Source organism: Acomys russatus, chromosome 9, assembly GCF_903995435.1.
Source record: "Acomys russatus chromosome 9, mAcoRus1.1, whole genome shotgun sequence".
NCBI classification, from domain to species: domain Eukaryota; kingdom Metazoa; phylum Chordata; class Mammalia; order Rodentia; family Muridae; genus Acomys; species Acomys russatus.
Genome location: NC_067145.1, coordinates 22658475 through 22682459, shown reverse-complemented (window position 1 = coordinate 22682459; position 23985 = coordinate 22658475). Strand labels below are relative to the sequence as shown.

Below are 23985 nucleotides of genomic sequence, written 5' to 3'. Positions count from 1 at the left end.
ACACCTGCCTTCTAGTATTATTGTGACTATTAAATTAATTCACAAACAGCAAAGAAAAGTGCTTGACGCTTCCTTACAGCTCCCTCTGCCTTGAACTCACTCCTCCTAAAGCACCCGCTGCATTTTTCCTCCATGTGTACAAATTTAGTTCAAACCATAAATTCCAGGAAGAAGGCAGCAGAGTGGCCATTTTAGCCTTTTATTTCAGAAGTGTGTGTGTGTGTGTGTGTGTGTGTGTGCGCACACGTGTGTGTTATGCATATTCACATATGTGTAGATGCAAGTATGTATACAGGTGTGTTGTGAGTGCAATGCATGCACAGATCCATATCTGCATGAGAAAGCCAGAGGAAGACTTTGGGTATCATTCATCAGTACCTATCCACCCTTTTAGGAGCTGGAATCGCTCACTGGCTTAAAATTCACCAAGTAATACCAGGAAACTGGGACAGAGGGGAGGACATCCTATTGGGATTCTAGATGAGAGAAGCATGGGAGAATGGCAAAGTAGAAGGATCCAGAGGGTCCTAGAAACCTACAAGAAGAACATTATGATAGGCAGATTTGGGCCCAGGGGTCCTGCTCAAACTATGGAACCAGCCAAGGACAATACAGGCAGTAAACTTCAAACACCTACCCAGATCTAGCCAATGGACAGGACATTCTCCACAGTTGAGTGGAGAGTGGGGTCTGACTTTCACATGTACTCTGATGCCTCATATTTGACCACGTCCCCTGGATGGGGAGACCTGGTGGCACTCAGAGGAAGGATAGCAGGCTACCAAGAAGAGACTTGATACCCTATGAGCATATACAGGGGGAGGTAATCCCCCTCAGTCACAGTCATAGGGGAGGGGAGTAAGAGAAATGGGAGGATACAAGGGATGGGATAACCATTGAGATGTAATATGAATAAATTAATAAAATAAAAATTTTTTAAAATTCACCAAGTAAGCTACTGACCAGTGAGTCCAGGGATCTGCCTCCCTCCATCTCACTATTGCTGAGCTTACAAGCCTATACCTAGCTCTATTATACCTCACTTAAAAAAATTACATAGGGTCCTTTTCTAACTATGGCACCAGCCAAGGACAACACGTGCAGTAAACTTCAAACCCCTACCCAGATACAGCCAATGGACAGGACATTCTCCACCGTTGAGTGGAGACTGGGGTCTGACTTTCACACAAACTCTGGTGCCCAGATGTGGAGGCCTGGTGGCACTCAGAGGAAGGATAGCAGGCTACCAAGGAGACTTGATACCCTAGGAACATATACAGGGCCATGAGGTCCCCCTCAGTTACAGTCATAGGGGAGGAGAGTAAGGGGAAAATGGGAGGGAGGGAGGAATGGGAGAATACAAGGGGTGGGATAATAATTTAAATGTAATATGAATAAATTAATAACATATATTTTTTAAAATTACATAGGTTCTGGGGCTCAAACTCAGATCCTAGTGCTTGAAAAAAAAAAAAAAAAAAAAAGCACTTCTTAAACTGTGCTATCTCCCCCTCCCAATCTTATTCCTATAAGAAAAATGTGCCCCTGCATCTCCTAATGGTGAAAGAATTCTACATATTAATATGGCAGCCATCCACCAAGTTGTCTCCCACCTTGGCCTCATTGACTTTTATTTCCTAATAAGAAAGATCTTCCCAGATAGCCTCACAAAAAAGCTTGTGAAAGTTTTGGTTTATATGTAAACATGTTTTTGTTTTAATCCCAGGTGTGGAATATGAAGGCTGCTCCAGTTTGTCCACAGCTGACAGTTGCCTCCTGAGAAGGCACATGATGTTTGTCAGCTGTGAACTACCTCATGCAGGGGTGCGGTCTTTGCCAGGGGGGGATAAAGGCCAGACCCAAGGAGAGAATGGGGGATCCAAGAAAGAAGAAGGCTGCCGGTGTTCTCTCTGTTGTTTCTGGTTGCTGCTGATGCAATGCAACAAGAAGAAGTTAGAGATGCCTAAGACAAGGGTTGAACTTATCCCAAGGAACCCAACAACCTAAATAGCAGGAAGCAGCTAAGGACAACTGTGCCCCCCCCCCACTAACCTCCTTTCTCCCCTACCTGGTGTTGCAGTGTTGGGTGGGGTAAGGAAGAAGAGATTTAAAGAACCCAAAAATAGTTGGTTAAAAGAATGTCAACATTCTTTATCTGTCACAACATCCTTTATCTATCACATGATCCCCACAACTGATATGCTCTGGGCTGGGCACTTATGCCTAAAGCTGTCTCCTAAGCCCTTTCCCTGGGAACCTGGGAACTGGAGGGCTTCTGTAATGTGTTCTCTCATGCTGATAGAGACCATGCAGCCCAGGTGGGCTGAAAGTCCGAGTGACTGGCCTGTAGTGAGTGAAGATGATGGGGAAAAAGGCAACTGAGAGCAAGAAGTGCCTCAGCACCATGGTCTCTAAGACCAGCTACAGCCTGCCTGGCCTTTAGGATGTCCAGGCATAGCCCACAGTTAGGTTAGCTCTGATCCTAACAGTTACTCTATAGTAATAAAGGGAAGCAAGTGTCACAGCTTGATGAAGGTACAGAGCATTTCAACAGAGGGTGAAAGTTAACTTTCTAAGAACTAAGATGGAAGATGGACAACAGTCTGATTTTAGGAATCATCAGCCAAAGCTCAGTTTATGACCCTTTAATCCAGGGAAAGGAGCCTGATGAGCAGGGTAATAAACAGAAAGGACGAAGAAAGCCTGTGTCTGTCACCAGGGATTTTACTGTGCAACGTACATGAAGGTCATCAGTCCGCTTGCAAAACTCTTCATAATCTTGGTCAAAATCCATTCTCCGCTGATCCAAGAAGTTATATTCCTTCTTCTTTATGGCAGCAACAATGTCCTGAAATAGACAGAAGAAATGATCCGGCATTTCACTTTCAGTCCTCAAGATTTGTAGCCTTTAAATACAGAACTTCATAAAGTAATTCCCGCAGCGATGTCTATTTAAAGAGAACCTTATTTTCTACCTCTCTCATTGCAGTGCTATTTGTTTTACATACAGTAAAAATTTGCCATCCTTTGTCCAAAGGAGTCATTCAGGAAGCATCATCACATAGTAATGCAGGTTATTTTGACAAATGTATACAATTTAAATCACACATGAAAATAAGAGTTTCGTGTATTGATCACATCTGAAATAAGCTAAAAAGAAGCCCATGGTAAAATTTAATAAAACATTTTCGTTGAAAGGCTTAAATAACCTCAAAGAATAGATAGATAAGACTTTGACAAAATAAAACCAGATAAGGAGAAAATGGGGGAGTTATGACACCCACAAGAGAGATGTCACCTCCCATATAAGATAGTTTAAATGGACTGTCGAACACAATCTACTGCTTTGAGATGCTCCGGAATTAATTACTTCTGCTCTGCTGTACAGCTACAGTCTGATGAAGAGAGTACAAATGAGGTGAGCCATCTCCTTGAAAACACTATTATCAGACACTCTGTTTGCCCGGAATGATGAACACTAATGCTTTGTGCTCGCTCTCAACCAGGCACTAAGCCATTCTCAAACTCGGAGCCCCACACTGTTGACGGAGCATCTAATTTTTATGAAGAGTATTGGGCCTCCTTCCAAGATCTCCTCTTCAAAGTCATTTCCCCTTAGGCGTGACTCAAATCTCTCCATGGACAAGAAATGCACAAGCTGCTAAACTTCTAGAACGAAGTCTCCTAGTGAAAACAATGTACTCTTCCTTGCTATTCCCATGTGGACAAGAATATTTACATATGGAGACTGTGAGTGTGCGTGTAGTATGCGACGTGCTTAAGATAAGTGTGGAGAGGCTACAGTAATTAACTTTTTCAACATATATTCCTTTTTAACTTCAATTTTTAATTTTTTCAAAAATGTCACATAGCATCCTATTATTTTTAAAATCTCCACACCTCCCTCTCCCCTTTCTAACTCCTTCCATGTTCCTTTCCCACTCCCTCTCAAATTCATGATCTTCTCTTATGAAATTATTGTTACACACACACACACACACACACACACCTACTAAGTCTACGTTGTGTTGTTCACGTGCTCCTATGTTTAGGGCTAACCACCTGGAATTGCATAACCTATCAGAAGCTCATTCCTGGGGAAGACTAATTTTCTTTTTCTCAACAACCATCTGTAGCTCTTCATCTAAAAGTGAGGCCTTGATGGTTGTGAGCCTAGCCTTTAACGGCTGAGCCTTAGTTCGAGGCCAGCCTGGTCTACAAAGCGAGTCTAGGACAGCCAAGGCTACACAGAGGAACCCTGTCTCAAAAACCAAAAATAAGTAATAAATAAATAAATAAAAGTGAGGCCTTGTGAAAACTCCCTCATGCACACAGGCATTGTCCACTGCCATGGTCATCATGTAGGTTTTCTTTAGGCAACCACATTGTTGAGACTGCATGGGAGCAATATCCCTGTCGTGTCTGAAAGACACTGTCTAACAGTAAGTACCTGGCCCTCTGGCTTTCACAGCCTTTCCCCCCCCCCCCCCGCTCTTCCTTCTGCTGAGCCTCCACTGTGGAGGATGTTTGGATTACCAACTGGGACTGGAAAGCGGTGCTCTCTCATCCCGTGGCTTATATACATAGGCGTGTTGCACAGGTCTGCATGAGAAGGCAGGCTTGTGCATGTCACAGACTGCCTGTAGCTGACATGGAACAACCTTTGAGAATCTGTTGTCTCTCTCTACTCTGTGTCCTGAGGCCCAAACTCAGGTTGTCTGGCTTGCATAGCTAACACTTTTGCCTACTAAACCATCATACTGGCTCCTTGTATAGCCTTCTAACACGTATACGAGAAAAAATGCAACCAGGGAATTAAGTGTCACTCAAATCTTGGTGTCAAATAGTGCCTGGGATACAGTATGTTCTTGATAAACGTTTTGAATAAAGTAACCAAAAGAGAACATGAAAATCTAAATTATGAGGGGATGAGGAAGACGTGAATGCAGGTAATGGGCATGAGTTATGAAAGGGAATATAAAACTAAGTGTTTTTCTACTTCTAATTATCTCAGGGATATTTGGCTGTTGGTGGTGTGTAAGTGCATAAAATGCATTCAGTACTTAATGTATAAAATCTAGTGTGATGCTTCACGGTGTCCATCTCAAATTCCAATTATAATTATATATACATTCGCTGGCTTGTGTGATTTGGGATCTGCTTAATTTTTGGAGTGTGGTGATTTTATTTATTTGCAAGTTTTTATGAAATAAAATTTATTTTTAGAAATTGATTTTCAAAGGGAACGATTGTATTTTGACAGTTCTCTTGTGTTACTAATAAAAATGCTTTTTCTTAAAGGTGATTAACTTAAAATTATTGGGACATCTTTCTTGTAACCACGTGCCTGAAAAGAATGTACTAGTGCCGTTAGCAAGTCTCAAGTAAACCTGATTTCCTTATTCTTAAAGAATCCAAAAATATTTTATATTATGTACTGATGATGTGCCTAAATATCGCTCTCCTATAAAATATTTAAGTTTAGATATGGGCAGTGACAAAAAGTCATATTTCAGCATATGGTACCTGGTATTTAGTCGCCATGTCTTCCAACCCCTCTATTTTAGAATCTTGCAGGACTGAGTATGTCTTGAAGGTTGTAAAGATGTCCATTATCTTGGTCAGACGTCGGTGGAAAGTTTCAAATTTCCCAAAAATATACATCTCACTGAAGTCAAATTGTTTTTCACTTGGATTTTGCTTAAGCTTGTGTTTTGTCTCCTGAAAACAGCACTGGTACCCCTGACGCCCAAGAACAAAGTGTGAGGAAGGTGTGACTCAGGTAAAGAGCGTATCTAACATGCACTAACACTGGGGTCAACTGCTAGCAAGCAAGGGGAGGAGGAGGGTGGGGAGGGAGGTCAGAAAGGGGAGGGGGACAAGGGAGAGGGAGAGACTCATCGTATTTCTCAAGTGAAGGTAATAGCAAAATAAAACTGAAAATCCCAGTCTTTTCACAGTAGTATTCTTTTTGCATTTAGCCATCAGTCTGAACCATTATCCTTCTCCATCTTCTACTCCGACGAGCTATTAGTCCTAGCACAACTTAAACCTGTGGCTTGTCCTCCTAGGTCCCACTGTTTCAATAATAGACCCACTTTAAGTCCATCTCTCCATCGGGCTATATGATCCTTAAAGAAAGCTTTCTAACAGCAGTTAGCAGTGTGTCTCAGAACTTCTGTAGAATGAATTAATAAGCTTTGTCAGAAGGTTTATTAGCACTCAATTTTCTTAGCCGTAAAGAGAAAAATAGTTACTGTTCTGTTTAGCAACCAAAAAGATCATTGTAAAATGATGTAACATGGTCTCAGAAAAGTAACATTAAAAAACTGCAAAAACAAAAGCAAGAGAACAGAGCACGCTGCTAATCTACGCTCCGTTACCTGCTTAAGTTTAATCGCGGAGGCTATTTTTTGCATCACAATGTCCTGAGGCTGGCTCCAGATGGTGGCAGTTCCATTATTGGTGATATGGGCTTTACATGCAGATATCATCTGATTTGTCACCTGAAATTTCCCCCATAAAATAGTGTTAGGCATACAAAACCCCAGTGAATTATAAATCTGAACAGAATCCTCATGTGTCTCCTTCTTCTCAGAGTCCAGTCTGACTTTTATCCTTGGCTTTGCTTTTCCCTCATAACCCTGACAAACCCTGACTCTGATTGCTGTTGTCAATCCCAGAATGATGGAAGAGCGATCATTGTTTTCAGTCATGTAGCCAGCGTTAAGTTATTCAGGGCAGTGAATGGCACCACAGTATGCCCAGTGAGTCACAAAGCAAAATTAAAAGACATGAAATTAGGATGGGAATTCTGATAGGAGGAAGTGGCAATTAGTAAGTATAGATGGAGGATTATACAGGATGGAAAACGTGACCCATGTGTATTATATATGTGTGTGGAATTGTCAAAGAATAAATTTTAAAATAATGTGTAATTTTGTGCACACCATAAAAAAAAATCAAACGTAGGTTTACACATTTATGCAAAATTCATCCCTCCTGACTTCAAAATATCTTCTTCAAAAGTTTCCTTATTGTTTTAAATAAATTAAAAGCATAATTAAATGTCTGTACAACATGAAATGGGTGGTATCAACCAGGTCGAGAAGTGAGGGTAGCACTAAAGACATGGCTCAGACGTTAAGAGCTCTTCTTGTTCTTACAGAGGGCCCAGGTTAGATTCCCAGCACCCACATGGTAACTAAAAACCATCTGGAACCCCAGGCCCAAGGGATCTGATATCCTCTTCTAACATATGCAGGCCTCAAGCATGCTTGTGGCACATAGACATCATACATGCAAATAAAATAAAAATAAATTTTAACAATGAGAGTATAGGCAAAGCATTATTAGCCATGTGTTGGTGCCTGTTTTAAGTGTGGGGGGGGGGAGCTGAAGTCCAATATATAATTTCTTCTCTTATTTTGCTTTAAAATGTCTGTTACAGAAGTTTCTGATCATTGGTAGTTTCACAAGGGCATACAAATATGATGCATGAAATACTAATTAATCATACAAATAGGCTTGTGTGTCTCATTTGCCCAAGGAATATCCCTTTTGACCCAAAGCACCTACAAGTCTGAGTATGGTCTTACAGTTTAAATATTGGTATGGTTCAGGCCAGGATCATTTGAATTACTTGGTAGGTTACTGAACATTGTATCTTATTACTATGGTTACTGTGGTATTAACATCAACCAATCAAGTGTGACGTTAAATATGTGGAACTGCAGTGTGAAAGACAAATGCAGGCTAGCCCGTTAAATACCGTTTTCTTGTATTCTTGTTTGGTGAGGCTCAGGGCGATGGGGCGTTCTGTTTCATTTTGCTTTGGTTTGTGCATTTTTTGTTAGTTTGATTTATTAGTTAGTTTTTGTACAGATCTCATTCTGTTCCCCAGTCTAGCCTAGAAGGCACTATATACTCCAACTAGTCATAAAAATCGTTCTTTCTTCATCTCTAAAGTGTGAAGATTACAGCATGAGCCAACATAACTGGCTTAATAACACTTTTACTAATTAAAATAATTAAAAATAATGGCAAGCTAAAAACCACCCAGGAAAATTCTGAAAAGAATCTTAGTTTTTAATACATAAAATATTTATTAGAGCAATTACTTTAAGAAACAATGTTTTGTTTGCTAAAAATTCACCTGCCACACAAATTTAAAGTGCATAGATACTGGATCAAGCCAAGTTAATAGGTTTTAATTATCCAAAAAACTGTCTATTGGTAACCATGTGACCACGAACTCTCTCCTACACACTCACCTTTACAAACAGAGATGTGATCTTTTCGGATGTGTTGTAGTAGTGAGAGACGCTGTAGATCATCTTAATTGCATTTATAAGTGTAGGAATAGCATCTACCATAGTTATCTGGAAGAGATTCCACAAGTTTTCAGGGGGAAAATGTCAAATTAAGCAAAATTCTGACTGTGATAGTCTACTCATTGTACGTTCATTAAAATAAAGTTTAAGATTGATAACCAAAAAACCTTAAATAGTACCTGAAGCTTTACAGAGATATATTTTACAAAAATTCACTTTTATAATTTTAATCATATGTGCTGAATCAAAATTCATTTCCATATAAAAAGTTTGCTGTTCACGACAAGCAGGTTGTGCTAACAGTTGGTTCTGTAATGTACTTAAGTGGACATTTCCTAAAGGTAACATGCTTTTTTGAACAGCAACCAATGACATAGCTCTTTGGGGCACAGTCTAAAATATCGGCTCCAACACTGAATGGGAAATGCAACGCAATGCGTTTTTGAAATATAAGATTTTTAAATATACAGCATTCAAAATAGATGATACTGATGATAATGAAAAAAATAGTAGGAGCTGGAGAGATGGCTCAGAGGTTAAGAGCACTGGCTGCTCCTCCAAGAGGTCCTGAGTTCAATTCCCAGCAACCACATGGTGGCTCACAGCCATCTATAATGAGATCTGGTGCCCTCTTCTGGCATGTAGGCAGAGCACTGTATACATAATAAATAAATACATCTTTAAAAAAAAAAAGAAAAAGATAGTAGATAGATAGATTGATATGATATGGTAGATGGGGACGTAGGATATATACAAAGCTACGTGAAGGTATTTTCTTGAGAATATGAGATTTCTAAGACCTTTCCAACAAGTGGTCGCATCTGTCAGCTAAAACTCAGAGTGTCACTCTGCTAATGCAGAAGAAGTGACCAGTGGGCTGAGGGAGCAGACACCCTAACTCACGGGGTCACTGCTGTACAGAGGCTCACAACATTTCTCCAGCGTGTACAAATACTTGACATTGTCCTTTGCTTCATTAGCTGCATCCGTGATCCTAACGTCTGTCTCCCGCCAAACCTAAACACAACGCAGAAAAAAACAGTGTTAGCACAATTACTCCCAGAGGACCCTGCGAAGTGAGAGCTACTAGGCGTCGTCACCTCCTGTCCCCTCACCATCTCCATTTGCTCTCTGCCTCCTGCATTTAAAAGAAAATGGATCTTAGAAGGGCGTGGAAGAGCAAGTCAAATAACTACATGATTAGCGGCACCTATGTCTGGATTTCTCTTGTTTACTCTACTCCAGCACAGAGCACAACACGGCAGCAAAGCCCAGTAAAGCCGTAGCTTCCTGTGCTGTGGCCTCACACTAAATCTGTGTCTCATGCTCAGGGTTTCCATAGTCCTTCCATCTCAGCCTGAGCTCCGTTTCCCCGTGGCCCTATACTTGTGCCCATTTGGTGATATGGCACATATTTATTAACTACCAACTATCTGTCAAGACATAAAAATAGAACGATATCTAGGAATTAACGGGATTATAACCCTGAACTGACTTTATGCGAATCCTAATTGTGGTATTTCTGAGCTGTGGTCTATCACAATATATTAACATCTGGCTAAAATACACAATGTATGAACAACCCAGTAACGTGTTCCTAAACAGTGGAGTATGACAGAAGCAATGGTAAGTTACACCCAGGGTTAGCTTGCAAAGTCTGTGCCTTTATTTGGGGTGCTCTCTTACACACTGACTAGTTCTCTTTAAAGGAAGCCTTGTACCCTATCAGCTGCCTATGGAGGGGATTATATCAGGGAAAACGGAATGATGCCTCTGGCCCAGAAAGAGCAGCAATGTCGTGAGAAAACTCAGAAGCAGGCCTTTCCCATGTGAACCTTCAGATGAGCCTATAATAGCCCAGATGTAGCCTCATAGGAACCCCGAGCCAGAAGCACCTACCTAAGCTACACCTCAATTCCTGGCCTGAAGTAAAAATACTGTTTTCAGCTGATGATTTTGGGGTTATTCGCTTTGCAGTATAAAACTGATATATGAGGGCTTAAATTTTCATGATTACTATATCTATGTTGCCTGGGATTCTTACGTGCTTTGTTCATGTGTACATGTTTAGTCATATGATCAAATTATGTCTCAGTTACTGCAATGATCACTAATAATACATAGACAAGCATGTATAATAGCCAACTGATGTCTTTATCTCAAGGGTTAGTTCACAGTATCCAAAGTTATGTGGCTAATGCTACCCAGTCTTAAAAGATTTTCATATGGATAAAATACCTCTCTATTGCTAACCACTCTATGAAGTTGGGGGTGGAGAACTTTTTTTTATTAATTTATTCAGATTACAACTCAATTGTTATCCCATCACTTGTATCTTCCCATTCCTCCCTCCCTCCCACTTTCACCCTATTCCCCTCCCATAAGTCTACGACTGTGGGGGAACCTCTTCCTTCAATATATGGTCATAGGCTATCAAGTCTTATCTTAGTAGCCTGCTTACTCTTTCTTTGATTGCGACCAGGCCTCCCCTCCAAGGGGAGGTGGTCATATATAGAACTTTCTTATTCACATTATTCTTAATCATGGCAAAATGGCTAAGAACCTTCAGAAGCTTGGACTTGGCCGCAGCGAGCACGGCCAGCACAGCCTTGACTTCGGGGCTTTTCAGTTGCTCTAACAGGTAGTTAAATTTGGAAAGCCTTTTTTTCCAGTGCTCCAACTCTGCTCTTGGCCCAACATCATCTGCTTCCTTCCGCAGCTGATTGTTCTCAGCAAGGATCTGTAGAAGCAGAAGACCAAGCAAGTGTGTGAGACCTGAGGTGCGAAAGCCATGAATGAGCAAAAAGACAAAGAAATAACATGTTTTATTCAGTTCCATGACTCCAGTGATGGAGTCTAACGAATCCAGCATACACCCATTGTTTTTTCAATTTCAGCAAAGAACTGAATTGGCTTTTGCTATGTAACAATGACTTAGGTGATGACATTGAAAGAGCACTGGATGCCTTGAATATACGCAGTCTCCTTGCCTGTTCTTTAAATGCATAAACCAAAGCAAGACAATGCCAAGACACTGCATGCCTTAGGCAGGGTAATTTTACATGTATATGTTGTTTGAATGGAATGGTCACCTCCATCTAGAACTTTCAAAAAGACGTTTGTTATTTATTTGAATATGCGTGTGGTTGTGTGGAGGTGTTTGCAAGTTAACGCAGGTACCTATGGAGACCAGATAACTGTGTTGCATCCTCTGGAGCAGGAGTTCCAGGCACTTGGAAGTCACTTGATGTAAATGCTAAAAACTGAACTCAGGTTCTCTGCAAAAGCAACAAATTCTCTTAGCCACTATGAGCCTAACCCCAGAAATAAATATTTTTAATAGTTAAAGCTCTCACTTGAAGGGCACAATGAATAAGCAACCTGCCCCATACTTCTACAGAAGTTTTCTCAAGAATTAGCAATGTGTAGCTTTCTCTTCTTTAATGGATTTTTATTAAATTTTTTACATATATATTTATATTATTACACATAGATGCAATAAACTACCTACAGCAAGAAGAACCACGAGATAATCAGAAATTGTGTAAATGTTATTCATAGTGTTTTGGCTATTTGTATTTGACAGCCTTGAAGAAAACATCTTTCCTATCTTGGTGTGTCTAAAATTCTGAATGTAGATCAATATCTATCATTCTGGCCACTTAAGTACACAAAATCGCCAATTTCTACTTCCTGAGAGCCCTACTCTTCCTTAATAATGAACATAAATAAACACTCTTTATGAATGAACACTTCAGGGGTGTGTAGTATGCTGTGTGGACAAGGAGCATGCCTGGAGAGAGCTCCACTGGTGACTCCAGTGATGGGGCATTTGAAATAACCACAGGTTTCTCGAAGTTACCTGTTCTGTCTGTCTGATCCACACCTTCATGCAACACTCTACTTTTTCCACAGTCTCAGGGTTACTAGCTAGAGCCAAGTAGTCCATAGGTTCCTTAGGGGATTTCAGTTCCAATATGTCACATTTTTGAAGGTTCACCTAATTAAAATTAAGATCACAATAATAAGATAATGTTTATAAATGTCTATATACACACATTGGTCAATTTGGGTTTAGATGTAGCTAATGGGATCTTTGCGTCTTCGCTACCTTGTCACTCAAAGTTCTACTGAAAGGGCTGCGTCTGATAATGCTAACAATAATCATACCTGCCTTTTTCTATGTCTTAAGCACTACAAAGATTCTGAGGTCAAATTTGGGTGGATATTAGAAGTAACACATCATGAAATAGAGATATTAAAAGGAAAGTTAGAAATATTCACTGCTATAACACCACAGAGAATGAGTCAACCTGAAGGAAATTAGCACAGGGAGTGGAAGTGGTTAGTTCTCAGTCTGTCACTGAGCTCCTTTGTGGAACTAATGAGAAAAAAAGACCCCCATGCCTTCACGGTTGGCCAATGCAATTGCTAATGCCTGGGTGCAGTTTAGAGGGCAGAGACCCACAAATATGCCCAATACACTTCTAAGCACACATGGCATGCCAAGTGACACTGTAGCCCTCTGTGTTTCTTTCCTTCTGAGGAAAGTGTTCTATAAAACCTGTGCACATCTCAGAACTCAGTGATCAAATTTAATTCGGTTTTACTCTCAGTAAAGATATCATTCATAGTGGGTTCAGAGCCAACAGAAGGGCCACTGCTATTTGTCACTCATAAAACCCAACATGGATTCACTGCATTAAACAGAGTACTGAAGAATGGTCAAGAAAGATGGACGCTGAAGTGTTACGTGGAGGAACTCCTCCATCCCAGCGTCTGCCACAGGGAACACAAACACACTGGAATTCCTCCTGAAGGCTGCACATTGCCTTCCTTAGCCTTCATAGTAAGCCCTGGCAGCCCTCATCTCTGATGGTTGTACAGGCCTTCAGTTCAAAGCTAAGATCTGCATCTCCCCAGTTCAACTAGTACAACTCAGAAATCTGATTGCACAGCCACCAGAACCAGCCCCATCCCCACCTTTGCTGCACTCTCACAGAGCTCTTGTAAACCCACTCAAGTATCACATGCACCCAAGATACCCCTGTGCTTTTGTTGGTATTGACCCAGCCTGGACCTGCCTTCCAGAACTCCGCCATGGTCCCACACACCCTCGGGAGCTGACCTGAAGCCAGCAGCTTCTCCCACTCTCTCAGAAACAGTGCCTCTGCAGGGTGAAGATCCGTCCTGATCTGCTAATATCTCCATCACACATGATGAACAGGAGTCACAGGAAAGCTCCACTCTGGGTAAAGACCTCCATCAGTTTGGTTTGGTTTACCTTGCATTTTGTTCTGGCCTGCAGCCTAATTAATTGTGACTGCAAGTAAGATGTTAGCTGGAGGGGCACTCCCTAACCCCGTCTGGATAAATTTTGCTCAGTGCCTCAACTCTACATCATGTTGGTAAGCACAGTTTCCATTCACAATTGAAACAGGCCCGGTGTTCCCTGGAGAAGGGAAGAGAGCTGCCTTGTTAAGGTCACCCCATAGGAGCTACATCCTCCTACCACACACACCTGACCTTGGCTGGTCATCTTCACTTGCTTGTCCCTCTGTCTCTGTCTCTCTGCCTCTCTGTGTCTAACACACACACACACACACACACACACACACACACTCCAGCTACATATAAGTGTGCAACCAGCAACTCCTCCTAGACCACTAAGAAAATGTGCTACACCAGTCATATAAAAGGCAAATCTCACATTTGTCAAGCTTATTATTACGAGCCATTTTAGTCATAGACTAAACTACAATACCCAACCCCCTCCCTCCAGGAATATTAATTCCTCTTTCCTTCTTCCATCACACTTCTGTATTTTCCTCTGACCCCTCACAGCACTTCAGCTCCAACCCCCTTTCCATTTTAGGCTATACGTTGTTGTCACAAGCACTCCATGCTCCATCTAACAGACTGAGGAAAACGTTAAGTTACTATACACCAGCCACTCTCAACCTGTGACTCATATCCCCTTTGGGGATGACGTAACCCTTTTATATGGGTCACCTATCTGATACCCTGCATATCGGAGATTTGCATTATGATTCATAACAGTAGAAAAGTACAGTTACAAAGTAGCAATGGAACTGATTTTATGGTTGGGGGTCACGGCAACATGAGGAACCACATGTGTTAAAGGGCCACAGCATTAGGACGGCTGAGAACCACTGCTGTAAACATTCTTAGATGCCTCAAAAGCATTAAGCCCTGCATACTGTAAGTATTTAAATCAAGCCTCAGTCACATCCAAAGAGGATGCTAAAATTACCTACAAACACTTTCAAGATTCTCAACACAGCAGAACAAAGTCTGTGTAAGAAAAGTATCATCCCAACACAAAACGAATTTGGTGTTGCTGGGAATCTGATGGTTTTTTTTTTTTTTTTTTTTTTCCTTATGAACCACTAACTTCTTCTTACCTTCTCCTTCAGACTCTTCTGTGCACCTGACAAGATGCCCACAAAACCTTCCAGGGAGCTCAGGAACTCCTGCCGAATGCTGGGCGCTTCCTGTAGTTGCTCAAGCTCACCCCAGCCATGGCTTGAGGCTCTGAGAGCTGGGATGAAGATGTCTGAGAGCAGACGCCTCGTGCTGTTTAGCAGGCCTCCATCTGCAGTGTCTAACATGTTAAAACTCACCTCCTGCAAAACAAATTTCATCGTCCTGTGCTGTGACGATCAGCCATGGCTGCAGCACAGCCACGAAGTCACTAAGCATGTTAATTAACCAAGTACCAGTGAAGCTTTTTTTTTTTTTTTTTTTTTTTTTTGGATACTGTTTGGGAAAGATACTTTTATACCCGTCCAAATTATAATATCCTACATAAAAAATGAAATAAATTGAATTCTAGATGCTTACCAGTTTATTTGTTACAAGAAAGTAATGAGGTCATGCAACCTCTAACAGACAGGGAACATCTTATGGGTGCACTTTGCTTTACGCAGAACGTAAAATCGTATGTTTAGAAATCTTGTCATTAAGTAAATTATGGGTAGGAGGCTCTTTTGGAAAGAAAAGAGCTCATTCGACATACAGATACAATGTTGGGTAGTTATTTTATTAATAAGTTGAATATCAATTCATTATCAAAATATAAGAAAGCAATATCTTCTTAAATGTCTGTTTTAGATGCTAAAAAATTATTTTTTTGAAAATATGATGCTTCTTTGCTGTTTGTCTGTCTGTCTGTTTATGTGTGTGTCCTGGGGATTAAACTGAGAACCCTGCACATGCTAAACAATCATGCAACCACTAAACTGAAGGGCCGGCTCCTGAAAGTAACTTTAGAAACTTTAATAAGCCTGTGGTTATCTCCACAAGAAGGGGTAGGTTTGAGCAATGCATGTGACTTGGAGAAATCTGAGGTGAATGTCTACCCACTTACCTGGTGGATATTCTCAGCCGTAACGGCTTTGGAGGGGTCAGGCCTGATGAAGAACACACACATTCCTGTGAGAGCTACATCTTTTCCTTCAGTCACAAACACCTTGGGCTTTTTCGTCTTTCCAGAAACAGAATTTCCTCCTCCTGAAGAGCCAAACTGCCCTAGAAATGCAAAACAATTTTAGTTTTACAAATGTTGTTTGTGGTACACAGGGTTGCCACCTAGATTAACAATTCCTTCTAGAAATTACTATAGCAGACCTGCCCGTGTGCTCTAGATAAAGCCGTCATTCCTTGGATAATCTCTAGTCTTATCCTGAAAGAGATTCCAGATCACATGGGCAGTGCGAGAGACTGGGGGTGGGGTATGAGTGGGGACAAAAGTCACCGATTGACACGCACTGTGCTCCAGTCTACACTACTAAAGCTTACAACCTTTAGGCACCTGTGATCTATCCCAAGCTATGCCACCACCAAATGGCAGAGGCAAGGTCAAGAGCAAGCTTTGACTCCAAAACTCAGGACTCTCACTTCTCAAGACTTCTATGACTGCATCATGATTCAGGCAGCTGGTTAGTTATGTGTATTGCTAACATCAGGCCTACACAGAGGTAGAATGACAAAGCAACCGATGTTCTTGCTCTAGAAGGAGGTCCAGGGCTTTATCCTCCATCTGCTTCCTACCCACATGACTGGAAGCAAGTCCCCTAATCTTTCTGTGTCTCCGGTTCTCATTTTATGTCTATGGATGTTCTGCCTGCGTGTGTGTGCCCACATGTGTGACTGGTGCTGAGAGTCCAGAAGACAGTATCAGATCCCCAGGAACTGGAGCTGTAGATGATTAGATGACTGTGTACACTATGTGGACGCTAAGGACTTAACCTGCATCCTGTGCAAGAGCAGACGGTGTTCTTTATCTGAGCAGCCCCTCTCATAATGTTAAAAAAAAAAAAAAATGGGATATGCTATTCTAATTTAACCTTTCGTGTAGAATATTTACAGAATTTTTTTGTGATGATTAAAGGAGTTTGTGTGTGTAAACCACTTACAAAATTTGGTAAGCTTATTAGCCCAGCAAGCATTTTCAGAAAGATTTAAAAGCTCATGTTGGTTGTCCGAGGGTGCTGTTTACAGAGTGGCTCAGTTAGGCTCAGCAGAGCACTCTGTGTTGTCCCTTTGTGTCCAAGTAAATTTTATATCCTTAAGTGAATTGAAGGTTCCATTTACTTCCCCTAAAAGAGAGAGAGACAGAGACAGAGACAGAGAGACAGAGAGAGAGAGAGAGACAGAGACACAGACACAGAGAGACAGAGACAGAGAGAGACAGAGAAAGAGACAGAAAGAGAGAGAGAGAGAGAGAGAGAGAGAGAGAGGTGCTCAGGGAAGAATTTGGGGAGAAGGCAGTGAAATGGAAATTGAAAGCTCAGCCCTGGGAATAGAGCTTCTCCTCCCTCCAGGAGCTTCCTCGTGGTACTGAGCTTCTGAGTAGGAATTTGGGAGAGAACTTGCTAAAAGGAGAAGGTCAGGTGCTCTCTCATATCCAAGTGAGGCCCACTTCTTATGAATACACCAGGGTCTCACTAGGAGATGAGAGACATTAGGCAGAACAACCAAGGCACCAAGCTATGAGAGATACACAAGAACAGTCTCTCTAGGGAGCATCTGGAGCGTAGGCAGTGGGGCCCACGATGTGTGAAACTCTTCTGTGTTTGCCGCCGGTCAAGAAGGAGGCACCCACTGTCCTGGCTGTCTCAGCTGAGAGGGCTTCTGGGATGCAGAACTCCCAGTGCTCCAGCCAAAAGTCTCAGGCGAGGAGCTAGAGTTACCACCCTTAGTGAGAAGCAGGTTTTGCAGTCCAACCTCCTGGGAAGCCTGAGCTGTCTATGCCTCCCGGAGGTTAGGAACACAATGGAGTGGGGCATGATGTCTGTTGCCGATAAATCCAAACACAGTGTACGACCTACGGAGAGAGAAGTGGCCCGGGATGGGAGCTGGCCGATTGCCTACAGTTGAAATGATAAGAAAATAGGTGCTTCTGTTGAATTGGGTGAAGGAACTTCTGTGAAGAGGGCTTCCTGTTGAGCCACCCTCCATTGCCCAAGAGGAATGCTTTGAGGGCGCAAAACAGAGGTGATCCAGCTGGCGTGCACCGTGAAACACCGAGGCAGAAGGCTGCAGTTCGATGAGGACAACACATCGCTGAGGACATCACGTTGCTGTGGGCTATGTAGCCACCGCGCCATGGGGATGCGCCATGGGGATGCGCCATGGGGATGCACCATGGGGACCCACCGTGGTGATAAGAGTACAAGCTCAGCGAGCTCAGCAGAGCACTCAAGTAAAAACTTCCCTCTCAGCCTGACTTCTTGCACGTCCCTGGCCTCAGGCCTGACACAGACACTGATTGACCAGAACTGAACTAGGATGAAGGAGAAAGAAAGCAACGGAGAATCAAGAGTTCCCCTTGTTCCATAAGTGCAAACTAGAAGCCCTGGGCAAAGGTCAGAGGGAGCAGAGGTGAGTGCAAGGAAGGGGGAGTTCACTTCTGACCAACTAGTTTTGGTCAACTGGACACTCTTCTTGTTTTAATCTATATTGTGTTTTCAATTTGAAATGACCATAGAATTTTTCCTAAGAATGTCTGGAAAAGTCACTCTAGGGCCTGATGCTTACTCCAAGGTCAGAAGAACTAACCATGCTGAAAAGATTGAAGAGGAATAAGAGAGAAGCAAAACTTCTTGCTTATATGTTGAGATGCTACGGGCCCTTCTTGTTCCATGCAATTTATCCCGAATGGGTCATTTTACCCTGGGCATGGCTATAGTTGAACATGCTTCCTGGTGTAGCTCACACTCTGCAATCTGAGATGGAAATCAAATCTTCTCTTTTGATTCTTTTTACTCAAAATGTAATGCACTTTCTGTTTTAAAAAAAAAAATCAAATTTATAACTAAAGAAATGTTAGCAATTCAAGATTTTCACATATAGTTTATTCGTGTGTTTAAACATGCATGTTTGTATGTATGTACATACATGTGTGAACATGTATGCACAGAGGTCAGAGGTTGTCATTGAGCACCTTTATTAATTAATTGCTCTTATGTTTTTAGGATGCGATCTCTCAGTAAATCTACAATTCACCGATTGCCTAGGCTGGCTGGCCAATGAGCTCCAGGAATCTTCCTGTCTCTGCCTCCCAGTGATAAAATTATGGGCACAGGTTACACCAAGTATTCTTCACTAGGGCTCTGGGGGTAAGAACTTAGGTCATCGTGCTGTATGGCAAGAACTCTACCAACTGGAACATGTCTCCAGTCTCTGTCCACACATGACTTCTCTAACTATGAAACAAAGAAGCGTATTCGTATTGCCTGACAAGATCAATAACTATTTCTGATTTCTAAAAGTCTTAAAAAGATGCATATAATACTCTAAGCATAATATATTCAGTCATGCCCCTACTTTGGCCTTAAAATTATATTGATCTAATTAAAAGCATAATGGGATACAGCCGTTGAATTCATACAAAGACTGACAATGTTTTCTTATGTGCAAGAATCCAATCTATCATTCAACACTGGACATTTCAATCAAAACCAGCAGGAAATAAACAGAAGGTGGTATTAACTGAAGGACGTTGATTCTGGTTTATTGACAGGAATTCCTCTGTTAAAAACCAGTGCCTGCTGGAAGGTCTAGAATGCAGTCACACAGAAGTAACTAGCATGTAAGAAAAGTAAGTCACAAAACAAAGTCTCTCTGATTGTCTCCTCATTGCGAGTATGACAAATCAAAGGAACACAAAACCATTAGAAGATCTAGGCTAACTACCATTCTCCATTCTGTAATCTGAAGTAGAAAACAGGCATCCTTCCACAGAGGCACACATGTATATACTATATACATACCATACATACACACACACACACACACACACACACACACACACACACATATATATATATACACATAACAGGCATCCTTCCACAAAGGCACACATATATACACTATATACATACCATACATACATACATACATATACGTATATATTAGGCATCCTTCCACAGAGGCACACATGTACACACTATATACAATATACATACACACACATATATATACACATACACACATACACACCACAAAAACACCACACACACACCATGCATACACACCACAAGAACATCATACACACATACACACCCCTAATACCTGTTTAGTCCTCTATTACATTTCTTCTTCTTGCCACCCCAAAATGAATTTAATGACTTTTCTAGGCTATGTCATATCAAATATCAGTACCTGCTTCTGCTCCCTCCACATCCTGATAGTAAAACATGAGGTGACGAAATCCTCCAACAGCAAACAGCTGATCAATTCTTTCAATCTGGAAAAAAGGCAAGATGACATTTTTGTTCTGAATTAGCAAATGAATTTAAATCAGTAGTAATGGCATAACCAGACAATTCACTACCATCTTCGTATTCAAAGAGTGCTGTACCTAATGCACTTCTAAGACTGGGGCTATTTTCCTAACATTAAAAAAAAAACACAGAGGAACAAATATCTCACCATATTGAGCATTCAGTTCAAAGAAGTAAGTCACAGATTGTAAAAGTATTTACTATGTACATTTGACAAAGACTCGTCCTTCCATTTTTGATAATTCCCCTAAGCGTTGAATTGTGGGAGGCAGATATAAATATAAGTTTTGTGCTCAATGAATTGCAAGTCAGAAAGAGACAGCACATCTTTAACACATACGTAGCACACTGCAGATAATTTATATTTAAAGGTAATAGTCTTCTAAAGCTGCTTTAAGAACATATACAGCTGCCAACGATTCTTTCAGTAGCCACCTGGCACCTGTGCCACCCATGAGGGCCAGTGTGCATCTCTCTGATACACAGCCTGATGCCAACAGAAGCGCTTCTTGCAAGTAGTTCTACAGCATGGTTGAGAATTCATCTGAGAAGAAGAAGAGTAGACTGGGAGGTGCTCAGTCTGCACCACACCTGAAGGATCTGAGTTTGAATGCCCAGAACTCTCTCATAAGAAGGCCATTACAGTGACACATGGCTATAACCCCACTGATAGCCAAATGCGAGGTGAAGACAGGGAGTTCTAGAAAGCTTGCAGGCCACATGGCAAAGTCATAGGGCAATAGGGAACCTTGTGCCAAACAAAAGATAGAGGGCACATATAGCCCAACATGAGAGGCTGTCCTCTGACCTCCACATTCACACTGTGCATGCATGTGCCCACATTCATATCTGTGGGTGTACACACACAAACACACACACACACTAAGAAGACAGACTGATGGTGGATATGTGGATGGTTAAGTAGAAGATAGAGATTAAATAGGTAGATAAATGGATGATAGACAATTGAAGATGATAGATAGATAGATAGATAGATAGATAATAGAGAGATAGATAGATTGATCAATAGATAATAGATGAACGATGGATGAGAGATGATAGATAATAGATACGTACATATATCATATATGTATGCATACACACATACATACATACATAGATGGATAAAATAGAAAAGAGGAAAAATATGCACACTTCTTAGGATGGCCACTGGAAAAAAAAATGGGAATGTAAAACATGCAGCCACTGTGGAAAGCAGTACAAAATTTCTTTATAAAGTTAACCTTGGGGGCTGGAGAGATGGCTCAGAGGTTAAGAGCACTGATTGCTCTCCCAGAGGTCCTGAGTTCAATTCCCAGTGACTACATGGTAGCTCACAACCATCTACAACAAAGTCTGATGCCATCTTCTGGTGTGAGTGAAAACAGAGAGAGCACTTGTATACATAAAATAAATAAATAAAAGCAGTACTTAAAAAAAAAAAAAAAAAAAGAACAGGACTCACAGACTCACAGGAAACTCCACCTTCTCATCCATTTGTCCTTCTCTATCCAAGTCTCATCACCTAACACACCTTCATTCCAATTTTTTGAAAAGAAATTATAGCAGAGAAATCAAAGTTAGGAAAAGAAACCGGTTCAGATGCCAAATCAAAGGTACACTCAGAAAATCACGGCACAGTTCAATATCCAAACCTAGAATAGAGACAATAAATAAAGCACCTCTATGTTATACCACCATCACCAAAGACATCCCAGAAGAATAGGTGGAAATATTATAAGAGCCAAGAGTGGGAATAACTACAAACAAACAGTGTTTTCCGGGCGCAGTGGGGCATGTGTACTTATGAACTGACAACAACTACAGCTGTACACTATGAACTGACAACAACTACAGCTGTACACTATGAACTGACAACAACTACAGCTGTACGCTATGAACTGACTAACAACTACAGCTGAAAGCAACCAGATCTGTGCAAGCGCAAGCCAGATAAAATCCAGCATGGAATGAAGAAGCAGTCAGGAAGTCTCACCCCTAGCTAAAGAGCTCCTGGTGACTGATGGGGAGCAGAGGGAAGAAGCCAGTTTTCTTTAGGGATTCCATCCCTGAAAGGCACCTCCAGTAGATGGTTCTATACCGAGGCACACACTGGCAGCACTAAGTGAACTCGGTAGGTTTTTTTTTTTTTTTTTTTGAGAAGGAGATAATAGTGGTAGGAGGACAGTGGTGACATTCAAAGAGAGGGAATGGGGGTGGACTTGATCAAAACTGATGTACAAAATTTTTAAATAATAAAATAATAATACACATGCAAACATAGTTAGATAATACTTATATAGTTACATACATACATACATACATACATACATACATACATACATATGAAAATTGACCGATGGTTTCACTCCCTCATCTCAGATCCCTTATCTCAGGCTGGCACAAGGCTCAGCCTCACTGGGTATAAGGAGACACAGGCATCATCATCAAACTGTGGAGCTCAAATGATGATTAGTGCCATCATTAAACCTGGAGAGCTGAGAGCCCAGAGTCTGTTATGCCTAATCCAGAGCTGAGCCCCTGCGCATTAGGTTGTCACCTCTTCAAAGGCTCAGCCCGGGTGCTTGGTGCAGGACGGTGAGGACGCAGAAGCTTCCTACCTGATTACCCTCAAGAAGGGCATCTTCCACTTCTGCTTTGTTCAGGTCCAAACAGGAAGCCACAATTGCAAACAGGTAGTCATGCCTCCCGTCCAGGCGAGCCCTCTTGGCTTCCTTTTCTTCTTTGAGCCGTTGCTAAAAGAAAGGAATAAAAATGTTATATTGCAACTGCTGCTCTCAAATGGTTCATTTTATAACAATTTCACACAATTGTGGTTTTCAAGTCTTAGGGAGCCACATAACAGGCAGCTTAATGGTACCAGAGGTTTTTTTTTTTTATACTCTCTTCTATTTTTAGAAATAAATTTACTTCTCTTATGAAAATAAAGTGTGCTCACTGTCTTGAAATTTCACAATGCAGACAAACAAAAAGAAGCCATATAAACCATCAGCCATCTATAAATTATTACTGTTAACATTTTGTTCTGTCTTTATAGGCTTATTTCTACACAGAAAATTTTAACAGATAGATGCAAAAAGATGAAATTCTCATTTTTGTAAACATTTTTTCTTAGCCATAAAGTAATATTCTTATCTCTCATCTTTGCTGTTTATAGGTTCAGGTCTGACTTCCGCTGCTCACACTTTTGACTGTTAGCTGTTAATTATAGTCTCAAGGGATGCTCAGTATCACAAGGGATGTTCATTATCACAGGGATGCTCAGTATCATGAGGGATGCTCAGTATCACCAGTGTTTGCAGCCTAGTACTCACCCTTCCATACTCTTTGCTCACACAAAATATGCAAACATGTGCACACATCTATGTTTCTGTCATGACATAGCATTTCATTGTGCATGTCTTCCTTAGTGATGCATCAGGGTTGTTTGTAGTTTAGAATAGATTTTTACAGATCTTGTATAATAGCTACAAAATATTGGTATGAGTATACCGTACTTTATTCAACTATTTTGCCATTAGTAGATATTCAAATTTCTTCCCATCCATTTAATAAGCACATTGCCTTTAATGCCCATCTGTAGCTCCTAGTAGAAGAAGGAAAGTTGTCCCTTTTGATCAACAAACATTTATTAAACTCCTATAAGTGCTGATACTGTAGCAAAAACCATTACCAGTAACCTCAAAGAAGTGGATGGCCTGGCTGTCAGACTATGTGAAGAAAATGCAAATACTACAAGGCAGCATAAAGGTTTGGGATAAAAATCAGATTTGCAACTTCCAGAAGACAGGGGCCTTCAGATGTTCACAGAAGGAGCAAGA

General features: G+C 41.2%; 1 protein-coding gene across 1 annotated transcript in view; it reads right to left on the bottom strand.

The window, feature by feature from the left end:
- Positions 1-23985, bottom strand: part of Dnah5 (dynein axonemal heavy chain 5) — a 245260-nt gene that overhangs the window by 207091 nt on the left and 14184 nt on the right. The window contains exons 2-12 of the mRNA XM_051151015.1: positions 22765-22899; positions 20022-20106; positions 15724-15884; positions 14759-14980; positions 12196-12333; positions 10897-11073; positions 9237-9350; positions 8274-8381; positions 6384-6506; positions 5527-5742; positions 2741-2848 (exon numbers count right to left, since the gene is read on the bottom strand). Coding sequence (XP_051006972.1) covers positions 2741-2848; positions 5527-5742; positions 6384-6506; positions 8274-8381; positions 9237-9350; positions 10897-11073; positions 12196-12333; positions 14759-14980; positions 15724-15884; positions 20022-20106; positions 22765-22899 — 1587 coding nt within the window. The remainder of the gene's footprint in view (positions 1-2740; positions 2849-5526; positions 5743-6383; positions 6507-8273; positions 8382-9236; positions 9351-10896; positions 11074-12195; positions 12334-14758; positions 14981-15723; positions 15885-20021; positions 20107-22764; positions 22900-23985) is intronic.